The sequence below is a fragment of the Neltuma alba genome, unplaced genomic scaffold (assembly GCF_004799145.2).
Source record: "Neltuma alba isolate B1F8T4 unplaced genomic scaffold, ASM479914v2 tig00006028_pilon, whole genome shotgun sequence".
In the NCBI taxonomy this organism is placed as follows: Eukaryota; Viridiplantae; Streptophyta; class Magnoliopsida; order Fabales; family Fabaceae; genus Neltuma; species Neltuma alba.
In genome coordinates this window covers 105,813-122,012 of record NW_021634325.1, presented here as the reverse complement: position 1 = coordinate 122,012, position 16,200 = coordinate 105,813, and the positions used below count along the sequence as shown (strand labels likewise).

The window sequence follows — 16,200 nt, the reverse complement described above, 5'->3', positions numbered from 1 at the left end:
CTAAATTGCCTTAATATGTATTTAGGGTGATTCCATTCTATAATATTAAAGAGTAAAATATATCAACCTCCCTCTATTTAACCTAAGTTACAAAGACCTCCCTTTTATTTTGAAAACATATATGGACTTCCTTAAAATCAAAATATATATTGCACAAACCTTCTTTCTAGTTTAGAGATTCAACTCTCATCCACCTATTCATTATTGACCATTAAATCATAAGATTGATCCATTATTTTGACCAAATTACCCCTTCTTAATATAAATATTACTAATAATTATCATTTAATGACATATCATACATCTTTATTTGAAATTAAAAAAATAATTTTAATAAATATTTTAATATTTTTTGTTATACTATTGAATTAACTACCATATTATAAATTTTATAAATACAAAATTTTATTTTACAATAAATCTTGTTTATTTATTTAAACTTACTGGTGATGTAATTTTTTAAATATATACTAGTAAAAAATGTTTTGTAATTGTATATATGTATTTTTAATAAAATTATAAAGTTATGTCTTAATTTATTAAATTTAGTAAAAATATTAAATAGATTATTAATAAATATTAATATTAAAAGATAAACTATACACTTAATATAATGAGGGGTAAAGTAGGGAACAAGGTTTATTCTAATATTTTTTTTAATTAAAAAATGTACGTAAAGAATCTTTTCTGAATATTCCTTAATGGTGTTAATGGTTTGGATTAACATGTATGTTATCAAAATAGAAGAGAGGTCTGTGTAATTAAGATAAAACAAAAGGTGGTCAGAGTATTTTACTCAATATTAAAATATATAAGAAGAACTAGAGTAGGACAGATTTCAAGTGTTGCCAAGCAATATTTTGAAATCAATTGGCGCACTGTAAGAGATTTATATGATTGTCAAATCAATTAGATATATGGAAGGTTTTGTCTACCATTTTTCCATTAGTTATTACGAATGTTAAAAATTGTTTGCATAATTTTAATAATATAAGTGTATATATATCAAATAGTCTGGTGAATTAATTGAATTTAGCATACCTAAAACCTAATGAAAGTAAGAGAGGGTAAATACCAAAATGTGGACCTCGATACACAAGTTGTTATGGTCATAGCATTGGGAAGCAATCCTATAAGCCCAGAGATGTTGTAATGATAAGTATCATCCAATCTTATCCTCAATAAGATGAGTAGCATTATATAATTCTCTGTTTAGATAAGCTAAAACTATTGATCTGAACTAAATTTTCCAACTAAATAAAATCATATTCATCTTTATCATCAAATTCATGCACGAACTCTTCTATTTGAGAAAGAGAACATGATAGTCCACTGTTGCCACCATCTTGGGGAGATTCAAATGGGTGAACTTTTTCTATGTTATTGCTAAATAGGGATCCTTGTTCCACAATATCCATCTCATTGCTACTTGATGCTAGGAGTGTATTTCCTACATAATCATTCATTGCTTGTGAATTTGTGATTCAACAAGAGCATCATTTGTAAATCACATATGTTAGCATGCAACTCTCCATGTGTCACTTGAGTTGAAAATCTTTTGGTTACTTACCACATTTGTTTTATATTTATATCATTTTTCAAATTGCATGTTTGTATTATGATGAAGTTATGCATGTAGGATATTGATATACTAGATTTGTCACATTTTGATTGGGAGGAAGTAGCATTTCTTGTCTAATAACTTGCTTCATTTTGCTTAAGGTAATATTTTGGTCAACTTTGATTACTTTTATATTATTATGCTCAAATGTTAAATTGCAGCGCCATTAAAATTCATCCATTCACAGAGATATACGCATGAACTCCTTTTTATGATGGATTTTACTTCCTATATGTTGCATTGTAAGTATTAATAAAAAATAAATTATGCAAATAAATTAACTCCACTGTATTGTTATATGTTTAAATAACAGTCTTATAATGAAAACATATTTATTATCAACACAATGATATCGCTGCAATCTTAGTAAGACAGAAAAATATTCATAATTAAATTCAACTATTTATTTATTTTTGTTTAAGAAAATACGTATTTCATTTTTCTACCTATATTCTTTGATTTATATTGTCATTTATAATTTATTGATAATATATCAATTGCTCTAAGCAATTCACTATATTCCCTTTAACCACATCTCAATTAGATATGATTTTTTTGCATTTCTTGTTTCCAATTGAATTCCCTTTGTTTTTTCCCCCAATATCTCTTTCTTTTATTTTTACTATTTATATATTTAATAGATATACTTAAATTAAATAAACATATTTAATTGATTTGAATATATACAATTAAAAATTATATATATCTCTGTTAATATTTCATTAATTTCAATTTTCTTTAAAATCATTAAATAAATAACATCATTCAGATTTATTTTTAATCAAAATTTTCCATTGCTTTAATTTTAATAATTTTATCTTTTATTATTTATTTTAATATCCCTAAAAATTGTTCAGTTTTTAAAAAGTATGAAAATTGAAAAAAAAAATAGCGAATAGTATGGAGAGAAAAAAAGCAAAAAAAAAAGCTGAAACCATTTCATGACGATCCGTCGTTTTCATTTGGTTTTTACATTATTTACGTCCTATTTCTACCTTCAAAAATAATGCGGAACCAATAGTTCACTTGATTTCTGCAGCTCACTTTCTTGCGTATGAGATATTCTACACATTTACCACCAACTTTATAACCAAAGCAAAAGTGGATAAAAGTTACTTCCAACATGAGACAAGTTCTATTGCAGAAGTAATCATATACTTTTATTACGAAAAAAAATGATATATTTAAAAAAGAATAGAGCTCAAATCAAAATCTTGAGATCTTAAAAGAAACAATATAGTAAAAGATAGTCTTGCAATATAGTAAAGGATAATCTTGCTGTCAAAATAAGAGACACTAGTCTAGAAAAAGTACAGATATTTCGAATTGTTAAATCCATCACTCACCACTTGAAGATTAGAATAATAAAATGATAATTAATAAGATGAAAAATCAAATTGATGACTATAACAGTGATAAATTAAAAAATAGAAAAAAGAAATAGCATACCCACAATAGCATGGTAAAAAAGTAAAAAAATGAGTCAAACATTTGGAACCAAGAATGAAGAAATATTAAAGCAAAAGAATGGAAGAAGATAGAACAAGTAATGAAACTCGAGAGCAACAAGAAGAGTGAAATCGGAAAGACTGAAGTGAGAAAGCAAGCTTTAGCATGCAAAATATATAAAAGTGGCTTCACGGGCTGGCACAAGGATGGAAAGTTGTCATGACAAATCAAGTTCTGGAGTAATAGGAAGCCAAAGGAGGATTCGGCTGTATTCATGCAAAAAACTATTTCAAAAAGAAACAAAAGTCATCATTTTTTGCGTGAACAATTTATTTTTTAATTTGAAAAACATAATTGTTGTGTCAAACTAAATCATTCTTCGCAAAAACGGTTTCACTTTCATCACATTCATATCACAAGCTGTTTGAAAAGAACGACTTGTATATAATTCTTAACTTATTCTTACAAAAACAGGTTCAAATATAACATTTTGATAAATACTTTAAACATCGTAGTATTTTGGTAAACACTTTTAACATTGTATTATTTCATTGTTTTTTTAACTGTTTACAAAAATCAAGTCTTTAGCGTAGTAGGTTGTAGGGCATCAATAGAATCATTATACTTAATTATGCATGAAGATACGGCCTTCTGTCCTAAGATGCTGGCGTAAGAAATTCAGGAAAAACTTTTTACAACTAGCTTTTCAGTCATCAATCAATTTACCAGTTCTTTAGCTCGTACCTCAGGCATTTAGGGTGATCATGAGATTCCTCTAATAGACCAGTCGATCTTTCTAGCCAAGAGGAAGTGAAATGATAAGATTAAATGTCTTATTTTATTCCTTAAGTACGGTCAAGCAGCCCAAGTCCTTATTTGCTGAAGAAAATGCTCCATCCCAAGGCTTTTCATATTCCTTTGTCTTTAGTTAGCTTTAATGTGGACAATACATCAATGTAAAATTCATCGAGAGAAAAATCTGAAACTTCAGCTTATGTTTACTAGAAGAAAATACCAAACCTTCATCAATAGTTGGCGGCTCTTGGAGTTACATTACGGAAGACATAACTCATCTTTGTTCTTTCTTTACTTTTGTTTCTTTCATATCTATTAGTTACTCTTTTCGTCTTCTATTTTTAACTCTGCATTTTGTCCTAAACTTCTAATATTATAACTCTTTATACCTATTTATTTGCTTAATATCATTTTGCCTTTACTTGAAAAGGATGGAATACATTGTATTAGTTTTTTTGTGTTTGGCTTTGGGCATGTTTTGGATTTGAATACTGTTGTAGATAAGATCTCAAAGAGTTAGAGATTATTTTATATTTTTATTAATTATTTTGCAAGAATGGCTGATCACCCAGATGGGGTGAATTGGGTGTTAATTAAAATTAAAAACCTTTTTGCAATGTAATAAAATTCATAAGAAATTCTGGGTATAAAAATAATAAATTGACATAAGCATAATCACAGTAGTAAAATGGTTTAGCTGGAAATATAAAAAGATAAGGGAAGAGAAGATGCAAACTGTGATTTATCCTGGTTCGGTCATCACTGACCTACGCCCAGTTCCCAGGCTCCCCCTGAGATTTTCAATCGACTATCTCCCTCAAGTTTAACACGAGTACTTGAGAACCACTACAACCACAAGTTTGATCCGGATACTTGTGACGCCACTTACAATCCTTAGACTAACCAGTCTATTTAACGAGAGCCTCTCACTGAGGTAAATACTCCCTTTTACACACTGTAAGGATACAATCTGATAATGATAATGAAGATTGAATATTTTTTCTCTCAAAGAAGTGATAGATGAATCTTAAGCACGTTTGGGAAACTCTCCTCTCTATCTTACGAATACATATATTTTAGTCTATGAAGTACAGAGACATGGAGTTTTTTCGACTCTGAGCTTAGAATCTTCTTCTTTTTCTTGTTTTGAATGCTCTTCTATTTATAGATGATGTTGGGTATTTGACTGTTGAGCATTTTCTTCCCGTTTGGTTTGAAGAATATGACCATTGAAACTAGCCGTTGGAAACTTCTGACAAAAGTCGATTCTTCACATCATAAATTCGTTGTGGCTCTTTACCTAAAATAATCTTCCTCAAATCAAGTGATAAGTATCTGATAATCTTAGAAACAATAAGTTGGAAAATATTGAATAAATCATCAGACATTCAGATATTCAGAAAGTAAGATGAATTTACTTAATCAATGCCTTAATCGATAATCCTTTGATCGATCATATTATCGATTAATTATATGAAGAAAAGATATAGCATAGATCAATCATATTATCGATTAATTATATGAAGAAAAGATATAGCAGATATATGCAATTATCAAATAGATTATGGATCATATGATGATCGAACAAATGATCGATAACTAATGAAACATGAATACAGTTAGCTTTAAATGGATTATGCAAGGATAATCTTTTTCAAGTTACGTTTGTCTTCGTATCCTTTCAATAGAGAGTTATGTGTAAAAAGAAGGGTGAGAAAAATTTAAAGATAAAAAGATAAAAGATTTCAAAATCATCGTGAAATGCTGTTATAAAATAAACTGGTACAATGATCGAACAAGTGATCGAAAACTATTTGATTGATCATATTATCGATAAAGCTAAGTATAAGAGAAATATATTTTCAAAGTGTGTTGATCGAATACTTTATCGATAAATTGTTGATAGGAGAAATGATGGATAAAAAGTTTCAAAGAGATTTTCACAGTGAAGTTATTGAATATAAGATGATCGAGTAAATGATTGATTAATGATTAATCGATTAAGTGATCGATAAAATATCATTGGAAACTTATTTCAGAAATATTAGGAAAAACCTTGATCGATCATGTTATGTGAAAACAGAAGTTTCAAAAGATTGAATGATCGATCATTTTATCGATAAATCAATGATTGATCATGTGATCGAAAAAAGACGTAAAACAAGTAAGTGCAGTGAGATGATGATGATCGATCATTTGGTTGATAAACCATTGATCGATCAATTGATCGATTAAAGAATCTACCAGGCAACTTTTAAATAGAATCTATTATCGATAAAATATTAAGCAAGCAAGGACAGTTATCGATTAACAATTGTTCGATAAAGTGATCGATAAATAATGAACAGAACAGAATACAACGTGAGTAGGAAATTTTACTATTTATTTGTCTTCTCATCAATAACTCATTTATCCATAACTTTAACCTTGTTTATCGATCAAGTGATCGATAAATACATTTATTCATAACGTTATCCTTGTTTATCGATCAAGTGATCGATAAATACATTTATCCAATAGGTTATTGATAAAATCTTAATAATACAAATGAAGATAAAAGAGAAGAATTGAAGAGATAGTACCAAGAATTTGATAAAGTGATCGAATATGTAGTTGCTTGATCATCAATTCGAACATCGGTTTACTTGATAACTAGCTTCGAGTAACATTTGATAATGGATTTTTATTTCTTCATTTCTTCTAGTGTTTTTACTCAATAATATGTTTGAGTAGCATGTTGCTCAAGAGTTTAATCAATCAATGTAGAACTTTTGGTCTTTACCTTAATAAACTCGAATTCTGATTCAAGCAAAACGAAGGTCAACTTTGAGTGATCTTAAATCTTCCAATCCAACTCCAAATTTTTGCAAATGACCTATCTCCAGAAAGCTCTTTGAGTCTACTTTCTAATGCAACAAGAACAACTCCAAAATTCATTGTATTCGAAAAGTTATCTTCATCATAGTGATTGAAGGTCAGAGTAAAGACGTTAAACCCAACTGCAATGTTTCAAGCAACATATCTCCCTCATATGAAACTCTTTGGAGCTGATCTTAGTGTCTATGAATCGGGTTCTGAGTCTAGTTTCATATGAATTAAGTTTCACCTCAAACGGATTTGTGGTTTAAGAGATATTAGAGAAATACCAAACCTATATCAGAGCTGAACGAAGAACAGAGCATAACAAAGTATGTGTTTTATCGATAAATTGATTGATAAGTGGATGATCGATCAATTGATCGATAAATGCCCATGAAAATCACCTCTGAAGCGTATTTTCAATGTTTATATGAAGGGTGACTTAATATATGATTATATAACTCTCAGTTTGTACATTTTAGTTTCCGATTGAGCCATTCAAACTTCTGATTGAGCACAGCAACCTTTAACATCAAATCTATAAACTTGAATCTTGATATTTCCATTTGATCTTATAAGTTCTTCTTTTTTCAATCTTTCTTCTTCTTGCTCCTCTTGATCATTCTCTATAACTCAAAGTTCAATATAATAACTCTTTTCTTTTCTTGAGAAAACTACACAAGATATTAAGTATGATAGTTAGTCAAAATATGAGATAAATAATTTATGCAAACTTTTTGCTCTATTATTTGACATCATCAAAACTAATCATATCTAATAATTTTAATGTAACTTTTGTTTATACCAAAGTGATAAGGACATAGTTTTTTTAATTCAATTAATAGGATAAAAAGAAGGAAACATTACAGATTTTTAAAATTTTTCGATACACAAAAAGTACACGCACATCAATGGTGCAGCAAAGTGATAAGAACACAGTTTTTTTAATTAATAATAGCAGCATATGTAATATTGATTGGAGGCATAATTTAAAAACATGTGGAACGAGTGGAGTTTTGTAACTACAAACTTTTGTCAGCCAAAGGTGTCGTTCATTCATATTCCCTGCATACACACACACAATAGTTAGATCAAACAATGAAAATTCGGTCTAGAAAGAGCAAATTAAGATGATGATACAAATTCTCTGAAAAATAAGTTACAAATACTAGTTTGTAAAAAGTTCAAAAAGATATTTGTAAAGTTCTCAAAAGTATTTCTTTTCCCACAAAGAGCTCATTTTTAATGGGAAAAGCTGAAACAAATGAGCATTAAGTTTATTTGCTTCATATTTATGTTAGCATGATTAAGTATGTATTTGAATTGTAGTTGAACAAAAAACATGTTGAATGAGTGTAATTTTTAAGATTGATTTTGATCAAAATTTAGTGAGTCTCGTTGAACAGATATTTCTGGTTGGAAACCTTTTCTTTTTTTAAAAAAATACGTGAAAAGTGATCTTGACAGAACTGATTTTGTTAGACTAATTTTTTTTTTTATCGTTTTCATTTTTAGATCTGTAATTACCAGAAAGGATAAATCCTTATCACTTTTTCTATTTACCTTTATTATTTTTTATTAATTTTAAATATAATTAATATGTTATGTGACTACTGTAGACTGTAGTAACCATTTTAAACCTTTTGATTTTGGTGTTAAATAAAAATTTAAAGAAAATTATTTTCCATTTTTCAATCAAAAACTATTATTTTTTATTTCAGTATTTCAATTGAACAATGTGCCTTCACAATAAATATAAAATTATACCAAGATAAATAAGTAAATAACGCAATGCTTGATAAAAAGTACACATAAACAAAGAAGCAAACGTAAAATAGGGAAAGGACACTATTACTCAACCTTAGCCTGAGTTATTCTCTATTTTACTTAAATGAGGGTAAAGATGTGAAGTGTGATTTTGTAAAAATTAAAATCGAAAATTAGAGTATCTACTTTTTGCAAAATCAAGTTTTCTGGTTTTTAAAATGATTTTTATTACGATTACTTTAGTAGGATAAATGAATGTTTTACATCGTCTAATCCTAACATAGTTGACCAAAAATGGAGACATTAAAATTTTAGATGTTGTCAACATTAAACATTCTCAAACACTTAATAAGTGATGACATGGCAAAATAATTTGACGTTAGCAATACTAAAGTTCAATAACTGGAAAAAATACTTTGTACAATTAAGAGATTAAACAAGTTTGAAGATTAACAATACACTTCTTTTTTCCGATTAGATATTTTTATATAGCAACCAAAACACCTGATGATAATTGAAAACATTTTTTTATAGAAATTAAACTATTTTTCACGCTATTTTTTTTTGGTGGGGACCAAGGACAGATCTCAAGATTACTTTATAACGTCGACATCGTTGGTCATTGTTTTGACATACACCAAACATCCCGTTGTCTCTTCTTCTTGCACAATTCATTGTTCTTTTCTGTATAATAAACACTAATCTGTGATTGTGAATGCTCTCTTCTCTCTCTCTCTCTCTCTCTCTCATAGTTTCTGTGTATTGTGAAGATCCTCTTTACCTCTCTTTCCCACATTCATCAATATCTCTTCTTCCCTTGCTGCCTTACTTTTCGTGTAGTCCTTCTCCTTCTCCTTCACATGCGAAATCAAACCCTAATTTTCTATATGTGGAAGGAAATTTTAATTGGATGTGTTTCCTTGACTATAGAAATGAGCGTGGCAAGGAGAGGTAAGGAGGTTCTTCAAACGCACATTCCCTAGCTTTGGCTGTTAGGGAATTAATCTGTTATTGAGTTAGAAACTAATTTCTGTTATCTTTCTGTTATATATTAATCATGTATATATATACTTGGTTATGAAGAGTAATAAAGCAAGATATTCATTTTCCCATTTTCAGTTGGTAACATGGTATCCAGAGCATAAATTTTTTTTCCTCTCTCCCTTTCTTCCTTTTCTGCCCTTCACCTTATTCGGTCTTACTTTCCTCTCTCTGAACTTTCATGGCCGACTCTGCCGTCTCTGAATCCACCACCGCTTCTTCCATTGATCAGACCTCTCCTTACTACATACACCCCAATGAAAATCCTGCATTAATTCTAGTTGCACCGCTGCTTGATGGTTCGAACTATCACACCTGGGTGAGATCGATGCGCATGGCACTCCTGTCCAAAAATAAACTCAAATTCATCGATGGGACTCTTCCTCCTCCTTCTGCTTTTGACCCGATGTTTCCATACTGGGAGCGTTGTAACAACTTGGTGCAAGGATGGCTCACCAAATCGCTTTCTCCTACCATTGCGAAGAGCATCCTTTGGTTTGATCGGGCTTCCGACATCTGGACTGATCTCTGTTCTCATTATTCTCAGTCTGACATTTTTTGCATTGCCGATCTCCAGGAAGAAATACACAGTCTGAAGCAAGGAAATTTGAGTGTTACGGAGTACTATACTAGGCTTAAAATCCTTTGGGATGAACTCTCTAGTATCCGTCCGATCAAGCCCTGTGCGTGTTCCTCCCATGGATCTGCTGCTAAGCACAGAGAGGAAGACTACGTAATCAGATTTCTCAAAGGACTTAACGAGCAATATGCTTCCGTAAAGTCTCAAATTATGATGCTTGATCCTTTACCTTCCATTACTCGAACCTTTTTCCTTGTACTGCAACAAGAACGTGAATTTCACATTGATCCAGAGCCCAAGATTATGCTTACTAAGGGTTCACGACCTTCTCTTACTGGATCTTTCACTGGTTCGAAACAGAGTACCACCAAACAATGTACCTACTGTGGGAAACCAAGGCGTACTGAAGAAACATGCTATAGAAAGCATGGTTTTCCACCAGGTTTCAGGTTTCGCAATGGTTCCTCTACCTCTGTGAATAATTTTTTGACTCAAGATTCTGCCTCTGTTCCAGAAATCCATCCTGCCAAGCCTCTTCCTCCTCCTCACTCAACACAAATAGCGACTATCCTTCCTTAACTCTCTGCTGAGCAATACCAACGTCTCCTAACTCTGCTAGGTCCATCTCCACCTTCTGCCTCTGCTTCTGTTAATCACGTATCTACTTCAGTCTCCTCAGTTAAAGGTAATTGTCACTCTTTTCCTTCTCCACATTCCAGTACTTGGATAATCGATTATGGTGCTACTGATCATGTCTGCTTTTCCTTAGATTTATTTTCTTCTTACCAATCCATTTCACCCATTTCTGTCCGTCTTCCTATTGGTTCTCATTGCATAGCTTCTATTTCTGGTACTATTGCTCTATCTTCCTCTTGGTCTTACACAATGTCCTATATCTTCCAAATTTTACCTTCAACATCATATCGGTTTCTCGTTTAAGACTTTCTCTTCACTGTTTTCTAATTTTCTATTCTCATTCATGTCGGATACACTTGCTCCAACCTTCACTGATGATTGGTACAGCTAAAATTTTTGACGGGCTTTATCTCTTAAATGCAAATATGCTTCCATCCTTTCCTGCTTCTCAGATTCATCTGGCCACTGCTAAAACAGACTCAACCTTCACTCTTTGGCACCTTCGCCTTGGTCACATTTCCAATTCAACTTTATCTGTTTTGCATAAGAAAATTCCTGACATTACTTGTATTCCTCATTCTATTGTCTGTGATACTTGTCATTTTTCCAAACACAAACGATTAACTTTTCCTATAAGCTCCACTAAAAGCAATAAAATTTTTGATTTGATTCATGTTGACATTTGGGGACCCTTTTCTGTTCCCTCTATTCAAGGACATAAATATTTTCTTACAATTGTTGATGACTACTCTCGCTATACTTGGCTATTCTTATTGAGACTTAAATCTGATGCTAGAACACAACTTAAAAATTTCTTAGTTCTTATTGAAAATCAATTTGCTGCCACTGTTAAAGTCATTCGTTTTGATAATGGCCCAGAATTTTCTCTGCTTGATTATTATACTTCTAAAGGAATTTTACACCAAACATCTGTTGTTGAGACTCCTCAGCAAAATGGTCTTGTAGAAAGGAAACATCAACACATTTTAAATGTTGCCCATGCTTTATTATTTCAGTCTAACATACCTATTACTTACTGGTCCTTTGTTGTTAAGTATGCTGCTTTCATTATCAACCGTTTACCTTCTCCTGTGCTTCATAATTCCACACCCTATGCAAAATTATACAACACTAAACCTTCATATTCTGATTTCAAAGTTTTTGGCTCCCTATGCTTTGCATCTACATTATCCAGTCATAGGTTTAAATTTGATTCAAGAGCTAGAAAATGCATTTTCCTTGGTTTTCTGTCTGGCTCAAAAGCTTACATTTTATTAGACTTGGTTACAAATAAAATTTTTTTGTCTAGAGACGTTGTTTTTCATGAACTAATTTTCCCTTTCAAATCTGACAAAGTCAGTTCCCTTTCTTCACCCATTAGTTCTCCTTCTGACCCCACCATTCAAGACTTTCCCACCTTTTTAGATGATGACAATAACATCTCCTCTGTCTCTTTTCCCAACACTGTTTCACCCACTTCTCTTTCTGTTGCTATTGAACCTGCCACTGTTTCACCCACTTCTTCTTCTGCTTCTGCCGACACTATTGATGATAATAATAACTCCTCTTCATCAACAATTCCTCCCTCTATATCTACTCCTTCATCCATTTCTCCTCCCTCTCCTCAGACTACCTCCCATTTCCTTCGCCGCTCAACTAGACCCCATAAACCTTCATCATATTTGCAAGATTATCATTGTGCCCTTATTTCTACTGCTGACCAATCATCAAGTCCAGGTTACTCATCTAAGTATCCTCTATCTTCAGTTTTATCCTATTCTTCTCTTTCTTCTGCTTACCGTAATTTTGTCTTATTTGTCACCTCTACCCCTGATCCAAAAACATATAGTCAAGCTGTTAAACATTCAAAATGGAGGGATGCTATGACAGTAGAAATACATGCTCTAGAACAAAAATCAGACTTGGGTTTTAACTTCTTTACCACCTGGCAAGAGAACCATTGGGTGCAAATGGGTGTTCAAAACTAAGTATAAAGCTAATGGTGAAGTTGAGAGATATAAAGCCAGACTTGTAGCAAAAGGCTACACACAAATAGAGGGCATTGATTACTTTGACACTTTCTCACCAGTTGCCAAGATGACTTCTCTTCGTTTATTGCTCTCCATTGCATCTGCAAAAAATTGGTTCTTACATCAATTAGACATCAATAATGCATTTCTTCATGGAGACCTACATGAAGAAGTGTATATAGACCTTCCAAAAGGCTTTACACCCTCTTCTCCAAATCTGGTTTGTCGATTACAAAAGTCCCTCTATGGTTTGAAACAAGCAAGTCGAGAAGGGTATTCAAAATTATCATCTGCTTTACTTTCCTATGGCTATGTTCAGTCAGCCTCTGATCATTCTCTCTTTTTTAGAGCTGTTTTTTATTCCTTTACTGCTATACTAATATATGTTGATGATGTGGTCCTTGCTGGAAATGATTTGGCTGAAATATCTCTTGTTAAGCAACGTTTAAATGCAGCCTTCACAATTAAAGACCTTGGTGAACTCCGTTTCTTTCTTGGTCTTGAACTTGCTTAGTCCAAAGATGGCATTTTTCTATCTCAATGTAAATTCGCCTTAGAGCTACTTCAAGACACTGGTTATTTGGCATGCAAACCTGCCTCCACTCCCATGGACCCACATTTGAAGCTTTTCAAAGACAAGGGTCAACCTTTGACTGATCCACAATCTTATTGGAAACTTATTGGTAGACTTCAGTATCTTACTACCACACGGCCGGACATGAGCTTTGCTACATAGCAGTTGAGCCAATTCATGTCCTCTCCCACTGATATCCATCTTCAAGCAGCCCACCGTGTTCTAAGGTACATTAAATCCTCTCCTGGAGCAGGTCTCCTTTTCTCCTCTACATCAGACTTGAAATTAAAAAGCTTCAGTGACTCTGATTGGGCTGGTTGTCCTGATACTCATCGATTAGTCACTGGTTTTGTCATCTTCCTTAGTTCCTCTTTAATCTCCTAGCGAGCCAAGAAACAAACCACAGTCTCTAGATCATCCTCTGAAGCTGAATACAGGGCTCTAGCCTTAACCACTTGTGAACTACAGTGGCTTATCTACCTTCTAAACGACTTCCACTTATCTCACATAGATCCTGCACTGCTCTACTGTGATAATCAATCTACTATTCAGATTGCCTCCAATCCAACCTTCCATGAGCGCACAAAACACATCAAACTTGACTATTGATAAAACCCAATTTTTATACATTTTATCCCACATTAAATTAAGATTTAAATGATAATTTTGAGCCTAAATGAACTTTTTATGCATTATTTGATTAATTGGTTGATTTTTGGATTTTGCATAATAATTGAGATTTTGGATTAAAAATATAAATATTTTGTGCTTTCCTATTTTTGACTTGGAATTAATTTTTCTTATTTTTTTGGAAACAAGTCTCATATTTTTAGAAAGACTATTTTTAGAAAGTTTTGCACTTTCTTGCCTAATTTTTGTGCACATTTAATATTTAATTTTTGATTATATTTGGATATAATCTACATTAATATATGCACTTAAATTTTTATAGGTCAAGAAAAGAGCATATAGAAAATCTAATGGTGCAAGATTGTTTCTTGGGATTTAAGCACAATCCAATAGCTAATATCTAGTGGGTCAATTAATTACTAATGGGCTTGAGCTTTGGATCTGCAAAAATTTTCTTTTCCCTCATTAAACTATTTTTGTTATTTTAAGAGGAGGATTCACGCCCAAGAGGACACCACTTCCATCTCCATTCATTCACGCACAATTGAACGCCTAAGGAGACTTTTCTCCTTCTCCATTCAGCCGCTGGACATACGCTTCAATAAAAAATTCACATCTTTTCCCTACGCACAAAAGCCATCCAATCTTCATCACCAACTCCTCCATTCCACGTGCCACATAAATTCAGCATTTTATTCTCCATTCTCCATTAACTATGGTGGCCATGATTTCCAACAGCGTGAAGGGAGGAGATAATACCATGGAAGCTTAAGATTATTTGGGAGGCAACTTGGGAGGAGCATGGAGAAGACTTGAGGCTTGGGCTAGCACGTAAAGACCACAAGAGAGTGATGTTCCATTTATCTTTTTAATTTAAGGACTTGAAATTATTTAGTTTTAAATAATTTTAAGTTGTAATTTTGTGAGACAATTTAGTTCTAGATTGTCACTTTTATTCTTGGATTAGATTGATATTTGGATTTTATGTGTGTTGAGACACTTGTTGGAATTTATGTTTAGAACCTTTGCATTGTTAATTGAATTTATAATTGAGTTTTCATTATGAGTTTAATTATCAATGTGGTTTGAATTGCAAAATTTGGGTTCTTTCACCTCTTAATTGTTTAATTAAGTTGGTTGATTATCTGATTGTTTAATTGGACAGTTTCAAATATAATTTCCAAAATTAAATTGAATTATCTTCATTGGTTTTAATAGGCTTAATTAACCAACCTTACACTGTTATGAGTTCTCTAATGGTTTAAGGGTTTTTGAAGTTGAGGGTTTCCTTTATTTCAAGTAGGTAATTAAGTTTATTAATTCCACTCTCTTATCACCTTCCTTTGGTCTAATTAACTGATTAAGGTTATGAAGGTTAAATCCATGCATATCCTAAGTTGTCCCCTCTACCGTACCTGAAGAGAAATTTCTGAATTTTTATTTGCTAATTTTCTTTGCTTCCTGATTACTTTTATTTTTCATTATTTTTATTTTCCTTCAAAAAAATCTCCCCCAAAAATTGCATTGCATTTATTTAGTTTAATTTAATTTTTATATAGATTTTAGGACATTTGCATCTTGCATTTAGAATTAGAATTTTGTATTTTAGTTTAGGTCCAATTTGTTACTTTTTTTTATCACCTAAATTTTCACCTAAAGAAACCCACAACTTGCTCCTTGGAAATAATGACCTAGGTCGATCCTAAACTATAAATTAATCAGGACCTAGTTTAATTGAGTGCTTTGATGACAAGAGGCATCATCAACTATCATCTAGTCAGAGAAAAGCTACAGGCAAAGGTTATTCATCTACTCCCAGTTCGGACAGCAAATCAACTAGCTGATATTTTCACCAAGCCTCTACATCCAGCCAGATTCCATGAGCTCACTTCCAAGCTGGGCATGAAAAACATCCATGCTCCAGCTTGCAGGGGGTGTTAGGGAATTAATCTGTTATTAAGTTAGAAACTAATTTCTGTTATATGTTAATCATATATATATATATACTTGGTTATGAAGAGTAATAAAGCAAGATATTCATATTCCCATTTTCGGTTGGTAACATTGGCGTTGTGCGGCGAGGCGGTTTCGATTAAGTCAGGTGTGAATGGATTCTTTTAACTTTAGTTTTAAATTGGAATGGACTCGTGCATTTTTTTATAGAATTTAAGATAAGTTGATTATTCGTTACTGATAAATAATATGATTTTGGTTATTT

At 31.9% G+C, this 16,200-nt stretch overlaps 1 protein-coding gene across 1 annotated transcript; it reads left to right on the top strand.

The window, feature by feature from the left end:
* The first annotated feature begins 8,036 nt into the window (after positions 1 to 8,036).
* Positions 8,037 to 13,128, top strand: LOC114749396 (putative protein TPRXL). The gene is made up of 2 exons (XM_028937902.1): positions 8,037 to 8,052; positions 12,027 to 13,128. Exons 1-2 carry the CDS (start codon positions 8,037 to 8,039, stop codon positions 12,734 to 12,736), a joined length of 726 nt encoding a protein of 241 aa, XP_028793735.1. The 3' UTR covers positions 12,737 to 13,128.
* The last annotated feature ends 3,072 nt before the right edge of the window (positions 13,129 to 16,200 follow it).